Source organism: Corylus avellana, chromosome 5 (assembly GCF_965113065.1).
Source record: "Corylus avellana chromosome 5, dhCorAvel1.hap1.2, whole genome shotgun sequence".
Taxonomy (NCBI): Eukaryota; Viridiplantae; Streptophyta; class Magnoliopsida; order Fagales; family Betulaceae; genus Corylus; species Corylus avellana.
This window is the reverse complement of record NC_142494.1, coordinates 31,046,440-31,055,921: the sequence shown is the minus strand read 5'-3', so window position 1 is coordinate 31,055,921 and position 9,482 is coordinate 31,046,440. Positions and strand designations below refer to the sequence as shown.

At 34.5% G+C, this 9,482-nt stretch overlaps 1 protein-coding gene across 3 annotated transcripts; it reads left to right on the top strand.

The window, feature by feature from the left end:
• The first annotated feature begins 4,830 nt into the window (after positions 1–4,830).
• LOC132182355 (Major facilitator superfamily protein) lies at positions 4,831–9,028 on the top strand. Of its 3 annotated transcripts, none has more exons than XM_059595581.2 (3): positions 4,831–5,393; positions 7,190–8,121; positions 8,222–9,028. In XM_059595581.2, exons 1-3 carry the CDS (start codon positions 5,052–5,054, stop codon positions 8,742–8,744), a joined length of 1,797 nt encoding a protein of 598 aa, XP_059451564.2. In that variant the 5' UTR covers positions 4,831–5,051; the 3' UTR covers positions 8,745–9,028. The 3 variants fall into 3 exon arrangements, with proteins under 3 accessions (XP_059451564.2, XP_059451565.2, XP_059451567.2); XM_059595582.2 differs by having other exon boundaries at positions 5,310–5,393; positions 7,176–8,121; XM_059595584.2 differs by lacking the exon at positions 4,831–5,393 and adding an exon at positions 5,855–6,847 and having other exon boundaries at positions 7,176–8,121.
• The last annotated feature ends 454 nt before the right edge of the window (positions 9,029–9,482 follow it).

Genomic DNA, 9,482 nt, shown 5'->3' with positions numbered 1-9,482 from the left:
CTCCATTTTTTTTTTTTTTGTATAAATAATTTTGTAGCATAATTGCAAAAAAAAAAGACAAAACAAAAGGCCACATACCTGACATAATTAAAAACAAAAAAGAAAAAGAAATTATAGTAAAGTTGTTTATGATTTTTTTTTTTTTTTAAAAAAAATGAATGAAAGTCCTTAATAAATTTGATCACAATATGATTCAATTCACCAATATATTGCATTGTACCAAACGAAAGAATATGATTAGCTAGTCTATTCCAGCGTTACAACCAAACAAAGGAATAAGAATAGCTAATCTATTCCACACTCTTCTATTCTCAGTAGTAGCTAATCATTTTTCAATGAACTAGACATTTCGCGAACCAAACGAGGCCTTAGGTTTCACGTGGTCCTCTTAATCAGATAATATTGTTAATTGTATTAGAGGACTATTTGTGTTTCATCAAAAAGTGAAAAGACAAAAATATCTTATCAAATATAACTAATTAAAAATTCTCTCGTTTACTTGAATTAGAGAGGATCCTGTTCCGGTCTCCAAGGGATAACTCAATCGGCTGAGGACCATACATTATGAAGTGGAAGTTACAAATTCGAATCTCCTCCCTGTAAACGTGTCAAACAAAAAAAAAAAAAAAATCACGTGGTTAAGACTTGAGATTCCAACCAAAGAAAAACTTATCGGATTCTATGTTAAATTATTAAGGGGATATGATAGACAATGAACTAATTACTTATTTTATTAATAATTTAATATACATTAAAAAGACAAACATTTTTTGGCATTATATTCATGAAACATGCTATTCTTCTTATTTATCTATTTTCTAATCCTTTTTAAAATATATGTATTACAAATTTAATGATGAATTTTAAAAATATATAAATAAAGTTGGACGAGAGATAAAGTGGGGAAGAAAAAATAGCATTTCTCCATAATTATAATTATACAATATACCGTCTTTCAAAGACAAACTTGATATTATGAAATACTATCCAAATAGAGGCTTAAGTGACTAAGGGTGCATTTGATTTTATGGTTTCAAAACACTCCCAAAAAAAATATTTTTCACAATTTTATTTAAAATTATATTTTTTATCTATAAAATTGCATGATTAACAGACTCTGAACTCAATCCTAAAACGAAGAGGCTGGTATGCCAATATTACAAGAGGAATATTGTTGTTATTTATTGTGTTCTTCTAATTCTACGTGAATATTGTTTTATTAAAAAAACATACAACACTAGTCCCTTATATTTGTTTTTTAAAAAATAATATCAAATAAAAAAAAACATTAAAAAAAAAAATGATAGCACGGGAGTCTCGAAACCCAAAAAGGGAAAAATGCTTTTAGATAAGAATATGTACGTCATACATCTCTAGGGGGTGTTTGGCAACCGGGATGCGGCCACCTAGTTACTGTATCCTCTCGGTAATGGTGCCTTCCAACACATGACTCATCAAACCCAATTTTTAAAATGACCTTTTTACCCATTCATTTGTTTTTCCAGCGCACTCTTCTCCTACGCGCAAGTCTTCTCCCTCTGCAAGCCCTCCACGCCATTTCCCTTCTAAAGCCTCTTCCTATTTCTCAAGGTTCACTTTGTCCGAAGGCATACCCAAGTACTTGCAAATTCTACATTGTCATACTGCGAACAACCCGACGCATTAGGCCCGAAGCCCAACCACAAAACGATAAATAACGAATTGAAAGGACAAACAACTACTCTAACCCAAACAAAAAAACTACTCTATCCAAAAATATCACAGCTCTACTCTCTGTTGTTGTTATATTTTGTTGTTATTGGGACTACTTACTCTCACCTCTTCTACTTCTTTTTAGTTTAATCTAATTTTATTTTAGCCAAAAAAAAAAAATGTAATCCAAAAAAGAGTAAAACCAAACGTAATCCTTGTGTCCCTTCTCAAATTGATGAGATTTTTAAAATTATAATTGGTGATTTTTTTTTTTAACAAATTATTTTTTTATTGATATAACAATTAAATGGGACAAAATGCTCTGTATAATGCTAAATATATAATTTTTGAAATCTTCACAATTCAAATTTTATCTATGACATACATAATAGTCTCTCGGACCATTATAAGATAATATTTACGAAAAGTCATCGTCCCAATCAGTTTCAAATCTACAACAAATTTCAATAAATCATGTCTCTATCCGCTGTCAGGTCAATGATTCCTTGACTTTTTTTTTTTTTTTTTACTAGTGTTTTATCAATCGCAATCTTCTTTACTGCCTCTATCATAGTGACAATTTTTCTTTGTTTGATAATTTATTTGTTATCATTTTATTGATTTGCTCGCAAAAAATGGACTATAAAAAAATAAAAGACAGATCGTTAATCAATTCTATTATTCTTAAAAATTTGTAAAAACAAAATTTATGAAAACGAAGAAAAGTGCACCCCATAAATTACTACTATTTAAGGAGATGCCTTTCCTCAGAGTCATAACCTGAATAATACAGATTTGCAGTGGGTCAACAAATAGTCAAATAGGAATTGTCTCCCTCATAGCTGGGTGTTGATATGCCATATGGGCCATCGTACGTTATAAAGGAAAGGTTAAAGTGAGTGATATTTTTGATGTTGGCCATCGTGCATGCTACAACATAAAGCAAAGGGTTTATTAATATATATATACATATATTGAAAAAAGGACAACCATCCAATTTGCCAGGGTGGAAAAGAAGTCCACGAGCAACGAGGGATATTGCTCCCACGTGTTACGTGCCCATCCAATTATTGTCTGGTCATGTTCATGTTACAAGTCTCCTCCCCAAAAACAGAGAAGAGATAAATAAAGTGAACCAATGGACCACTAGCAATACAAAAATAAAGTTGCTCAAGTGGGATCGGCGGGTGGCCAACAGAGGAGACTGGAGAGCCTTCTATGCTTAAATTAGTACAGTTTTTGAAAAAATAAAAGAAAAGGAGTTTTAGGGTATATTGGGATGATCATCATTTTCTTTTATATTGGACTTATTATTTAATTGTGATTTGGTGCGTTTCTGATTGTAGAATAGTGATATGTAGTCAGTAGTCACGATTTTTTTATTTTTTTTTTAAATCATTTTTAGTGAGTAGACATTTATGTTAACTATCTCGAGGCTTGTCTTCAAGAAGTAGTTCAATCGGCTGAGATTACGTTTAAATGAAGTGGAGGTCACTAGTTCGAATTCCTTTTCCCCCTCTTGTGCCAACATGTCAAAAAAAAAAAACTATCTCGAGGCTTCAAGCCTATTTATGGTATTAAACTCTATTCCTTGCTTGCTTATTTAAAACGTTTAGAAAATGTGATATAATGTTCACTGTTATTTTCTTAATTCTTATTAAACAATGCATGCTTTTTATTTATTTTTAAATATGATTACAAGGAGAGGGAGAGAAGGATTCGAACTAACGTATTCCGCTTCATGAGACGAACATGATACACAACTAATTGAGCTACCCTTTGAATACTATGCAAACTTTTTTGATCTAAAAAAAAGTTTTTTCAACACAATTTTGGGTTTTTGTTTATCGAGAATTCACACTTGAGTCCTAACAAAACACAATAGGCATTTTATGTTTTCTTTCGGAGTAATTAAGGTTTGTTAAAAATTTTGTGAAAACAAAATATTAACAAGCAGCACAAAACATAAAACATTCTTAATTTTTTTTTTAAAAAAAAATTATATTTATATCACATCAAAACATTTTGATCATGAGGCTCATAGGTATTTTAGTGAGTAGACATTTATGTTAACTGTCTCGAGGCTTCAAGCCTTAAGCTTATTTATGGTATTAAGCTCTATTCCTTGCTCGCTTATTTAAAAAGTTTAAAAAATGTGATATAATGTTCACTATTATTTTCTTAATTCTTATTAAACAATGCATGCTTTTTATTTATTTTTAAATACGATTAGTTGATTACACGGAGAGGGAGAGGAGGATTCAAACTAACGTATTTCGCTTCATGAGACATGATGCACAACTAATTGAGCTACCCCTTGAATACTATATGGACTTTTTTTCATCTAAAAAAAAGTTTTTTCAACACAATTTTGGATTTTTTTGTTTATTGAGATCGAATTCACACTTGAGTCCTAACAAAACACAATAGGCATTTTATGTTTTCTTTCTGAATAATCAAGGATTATGTTTGTTAAAATTTTTGTGAAAACAAAATATTAACAAGTAGTACAAAACATAAAACATTCTTTAATTTTTTTTAAAAGAATTATATTTATATCACATCAAAACATTTTTCTAAACCAAAAGTAAAACACTTTATCAAACATAACCCAAAGAATCATTTCCTATGAAATACAATCAGATTCAGATGGTCAAAAAAGCTACAAACTTTTACACCAGCTCTAAAAAAATAAAAAATAAAAAACTTTTACACCGAAGACATGGGCCCATCTTATCAATCAATGTCAAACACAAAATGAAAAACATATGCTAAATCGTCTATAAAGAATCTTAGCGAATGAAATTGTGAACCACCCTTATAATTTGGACGACGACACTTCGTTTGGTAATGGTTTTTAGATGGTAATTTTTTTATTTTTTATTTATTTATAAAAATATTTGGACGTGATATAAATATTTTTGTTAAAAAAAAAAAGAAGAAAAGAAAAGAAAACAGTGTTATCAATTTATTTGTTTAAGAGAGAAGAAAAAAGAAAAAGAGCAGCCATGATTGTGTTCGCTGGAATACAACAATGATTGTGTTCGCTGGTTGTCGATTCCGTTCTATTTTACAATTAGCAGAGTGTGTCGTTTAAGTCTTCAGATTCCATTTGCTTTATTTTTCTTAATGAACATAGCGCCAATTTGCCAAATCAGCCATTTTGTTGTCTACCAAGCACATCATCATCGTCATCGTCGTCGTCATCATCATCCCCCGCCTGTCTATCCCTCTGTCTCTTTGCTTTGGTTGTATTATAAAGAAATCTCAAAGCTTTCCGTGAGAACAAAACGCAAAGAGAGAGACTTTGGTTGTTTTGAAAGGCAGGCAGTGAGTGAGTGAGTGAGTGAGAGAAAGATATGAGTGGCGGGTGGTGGCGTGAGAGGGTGAGGTCGTTTGTGAGCAACAGATGGCTGGTGTTCGTGGCCGCAATGTGGTTGCAATCGTGTGCGGGGATCGGGTACCTTTTCGGGAGCATATCGCCGGTGATAAAGAGTTCGCTTGGCTATAACCAGAGGCAGATTGCGAGGCTTGGGGTGGCTAAGGACTTAGGAGACAGTGTTGGGTTCTTGGCTGGGAGCCTGTGCGAGGTCTTGCCCTTGTGGGGTGCTCTCCTCGTTGGTGCTCTCCAGAACTTTGTTGGGTATGGCTGGGTTTGGCTCGTTGTCACTGGCAGATCTCCTACTTTGCCTTTGTGGGCTGTGAGTTTCAATCAATAATACTCTTTTTAAGTTCATCTTCTCTATTGAATTTTTACTTTTCATTTGTTGATCATCGTGTTTGGTTGTTTTGCTTTTGTGGGGTTTTGTCTTGGTTTTGATTCATCACAAGTTTGATGACCTTCCAAGTCTTTCACTTCTTTTTATATCTCCTTGGTGGAGCTTATTTGCTTGTGATTACTTTTGCGTGATTGAGACCAACCAAAAAAAAAAAAAAAAAACAGATTTATCCGATGAAAATTATAGTAATAGGAGGTGGTGTTGGAAATAGATGCTGATTCTAGTTTCAAAAGCCTTTTTGAAATGAATCTTTAGAATCTCTTTTAGTATAGTTTCTGTGTTTGTTTGACCGAAAGAACAATTACGATGTAACATGTTCTCAGTTTTTGGTATTCCATTTCTATTCCTGTTCTGTTTTTTTTTTTTTTTTTTTTTTTTTTTGTTCTCAGTTTACAAACTTAGAATGCAAGAAATCAAGTTGCAATGAGCTAGAAGATTACCATTTCCTTCTATGCCCTGTTTTTACCCTTTTGTGAACTCATCTTTTTTTAATGAGCTCTTGGTTTTCTATTGTATCGATGTTTTAAGGCACTGAGTTAATAGTCAAGAAAGTTTAAAAGCGTTTAGCTAATAGTTTTGTGGAAACTTTTATCTAATTCTGATTCATCTGCAATCAATCAACTGGTTGTTCCGTTGAATTATTTTATTCGCATACTATTGCTTGCAGGACAACAGTTGCATGTTGCCTCCTAGATGCTTCAATCAAATCTAGATTTCTAAAATTGTTAGCAGATAAGAAATTTGTTCCTTCCATCAGATCATCTTGCTTAAATAATTGTTTTCATGGTAAATATTAAACTGAACTTCTGCAACTGACTGTTCTCTAGCATTTCTCTCTTAAAGGTAGGTACTGCTTCTTGCAAGTTTGTGATTTACTCGAGCCTTTATTTTGTTGGTAAATACATAAACAATGGCCATTGATGAGGATTGGGATGCTTTAGAATTATGGTTTAATCATTTGTCTATGTATTTGGACTTGAAAATTTTTATGGTGGATCTTCATGGAATTGCTATATTTGGTGATAGAAGAGTATTTCTATGCCTCTTTCCAACCAAAAAAAGGAACATAAATCTCGGTAAAGAAAAACAAGTCTACAGATCAACTGATGGAAGGACTCGGTTCTTCTTTATCTGCACCAAACTTAAATGATTTTATTTTTTAGTTTATCTTGCTCTAAGGGCCATTGGTTTTAGGTTGGTAAATTCAGCATTTGCCTAAACTTGCCATTGTGCAGTGAGTGTAGTGGGGCTGTCAACAAGTGGATTCCTGTGAACCAATATTGAGGTCCAAAGGATGAGCTGTGAGCTGTGCATAGCGCAAGCAAGCGAAGCTTATAAACCTTTATTGCTAAATGAGCCCTCTCCAACTTAATTGGGTGTGGTTCCTTTCCTCTGTTTTTCTATCTTTCATTGTTAGTTCCTGGTTGTCATCTTAAATGTGCACACTTCCGTGAGACCATTAGAGTGACATTTTACATAGTTTGACTGCAATCAAGGACAGTTGACATGTGGTGGCTCATGCTCATGTTCCTAATGTGTAATTTTTTATTTTTTATTTTTTTATTATTATTTTTTTTTGGATTCTGAGCATCTATCGCTGCGTTGAGATAATTATCTAAAGGCTCAATTAGTACTTGTGTTCTCTTGGTCCAAGATTGTCTTTCCAATCTTATATGCCATCTTGACTGTTTATATCATTAACAGATATCAGTATGCAGATGTGCGTTCTTATATTTGTGGGAACAAATGGTGAGACTTACTTCAACACAGTTGCTCTGGTTTCCTGCGTGCAAAACTTTCCAAAAAGTCGGGGTCCTGTGGTTGGAATTCTGAAGGGCTTTGCTGGATTGGGAGGAGCAATTTTGACTCAGATATATGCAATGATTCATTCCCCTGATCATGCATCTCTGATTTTCATGGTTGCAGTCGGTCCAGCAATGGTAGTTATTGCTGTAATGTTTATTGTCAGACCTGTTGGAGGTCACAGACAAGTCCAGTCAACTGATGGCATAAGTTTCACATTTATCTATAGTGTGTGCCTCCTATTGGCTGCTTATTTGATGGGAGTCATGCTTGTTGAAGACCTGGTCGATTTGAACCATACAGTGATCACAATTTTTACGATAATTTTATTTATCCTTCTTCTGATTCCAATTGTGATTCCCATGTCATTGAGTTTTTGCATAGAGCCAAGAGCTCCAGAAGAAGAGCCACTCCTGCCTGAGCCACAGAAACAAGAACCTGACAGCGTTCGGCAGGATTCTAGTGAGGTTATATTCAGTGAGGTGGAAGATGAGAAGCCTAAGGAAGTGGACTTGCTTCCAGCATCAGAGAGGCGAAAGCGAATTGCACAATTGCAAACAAAACTATTCCAGGCAGCTGCAGAGGGAGCGGTGAGGGTCAGGAGGAGGAGGGGTCCGCATAGAGGGGAGGACTTCACCCTGATGCAAGCTTTAATTAAAGCAGACTTTTGGCTTATATTTTTCTCACTTCTATTGGGCTCTGGATCTGGGTTGACAGTGATTGATAATCTGGGTCAGATGAGCCAGTCTCTAGGGTATGATAACACCCATATATTTGTGTCCATGATCAGCATTTGGAACTTTCTTGGTCGTATTGGTGGTGGTTACTTCTCTGAGATTATTGTGAGGTGCAAGTTGATTTCATTTCCTCCTTGATGTTTGTTAAGCTTTAATTTGCCTTTGATTTTGACTTGTTCTTCTCATCCATCCTTGGCATTCATTGAATAGGGACCATGCTTATCCTAGACCAGTGGCAATGGCTGTGGCCCAACTCATTATGGCAGTTGGGCATCTTTTCTTTGCTATTGGGTGGCCTGGGGAAATGTACATTGGCACACTGTTGATTGGACTTGGCTATGGGGCTCACTGGGCGATTGTGCCGGCAGCTGCATCCGAGTTATTTGGTTTGAAAAAATTTGGGGCTTTGTACAATTTTCTCACACTGGCAAATCCTGCAGGTTCTTTAGTCTTCTCTGGTGTAATTGCTAGCAGTATATATGACCATGAAGCAGAGAAGCAAGCTCATCGACACCATCAACAGCATCAGAATTGGGGATCAATTTTCTCAGCCATGTTTGGTGGTGTGGATGAAGCTCAGAAGTGTGAAGGTGCCATATGCTTCTTTCTAACTTCACTGATAATGTCTGGATTCTGCGTTATTGCCTTTGTATTAAGCATGATTCTTGTTTATCGGACCAAGATTGTATATGCCCACCTCTATGGAAAAACAAGTACAACTAGGCTTATATAACCAGATTATTTGTCCAAATTATTGTGGTGTTTCAAGACTTCATTCAAGGTAGATTTCTTCGACATAAACATACATTACAAGAACAATGGCAGAGGCGAGAATGCTTCAAAACACTTCTCTCCAGGGTGAGACTTGGCTCTTCTTCATTATATTAAGGCTGCTCACTACAACGTAGTGTATAATGTTGAGCTTTTTATCCCTTCCTTTTTTTGATTTAGACATTGTTTGGCTTGAAATGTTTTAAATCCACCTCAAATGAATAAACTATGTTTGTTTGTCTGTTCTCTCTTGGTTTCTTTCATCTTCTAGCTATGGCACTCATGCTGGTTCTTGACAGAGTAGGTGTAGGTTCAATTATCGCTGGGTTCTTTCACTGGCACTCAAATTTTCATTATCAAAAGTTGTCTTTAAATATGGGTCTCCTGCAATATTTAACACTCGACTAGACTAGAAAAGAAAAAGAAAATTAAACGTCTAAACAAAGAAATGTTTTTTTTTTTTTTTTTTTTTTTACATGTTTGTATAAGAGGGGGAGGGGGATTTGAACTAGTGACTTCCGTTTTATGAGCGTGGTCCCCAACCGATTGAGCTACCCCTTGGGACCAAAGAAATGTTACAATACAAGGTAAGTTGTAAATCTAACTTAATACAATAAATTAAATACTTAAATGAAATGATAATAATTGGAGGTTGAGTTTTTCTATTTGAAGACTAATTTTCCCATGTTTGTGCATCAGA

Excerpts from the sequence above, each read along its gene's own strand:
- LOC132182355 (XM_059595581.2), top strand. The coding sequence starts at position 5,052 with ATGAGTGGCGGGTGGTGGCGTGAGAGGGTGAGGTCGTTTGTGAGCAAC. Across the intron at positions 5,394-7,189 it reads CTACTTTGCCTTTGTGGGCT|ATGTGCGTTCTTATATTTGT; the intron begins GTGAGTTTCAAT and ends ATCAGTATGCAG. Across the intron at positions 8,122-8,221 it reads TTCTCTGAGATTATTGTGAG|GGACCATGCTTATCCTAGAC; the intron begins GTGCAAGTTGAT and ends TTCATTGAATAG.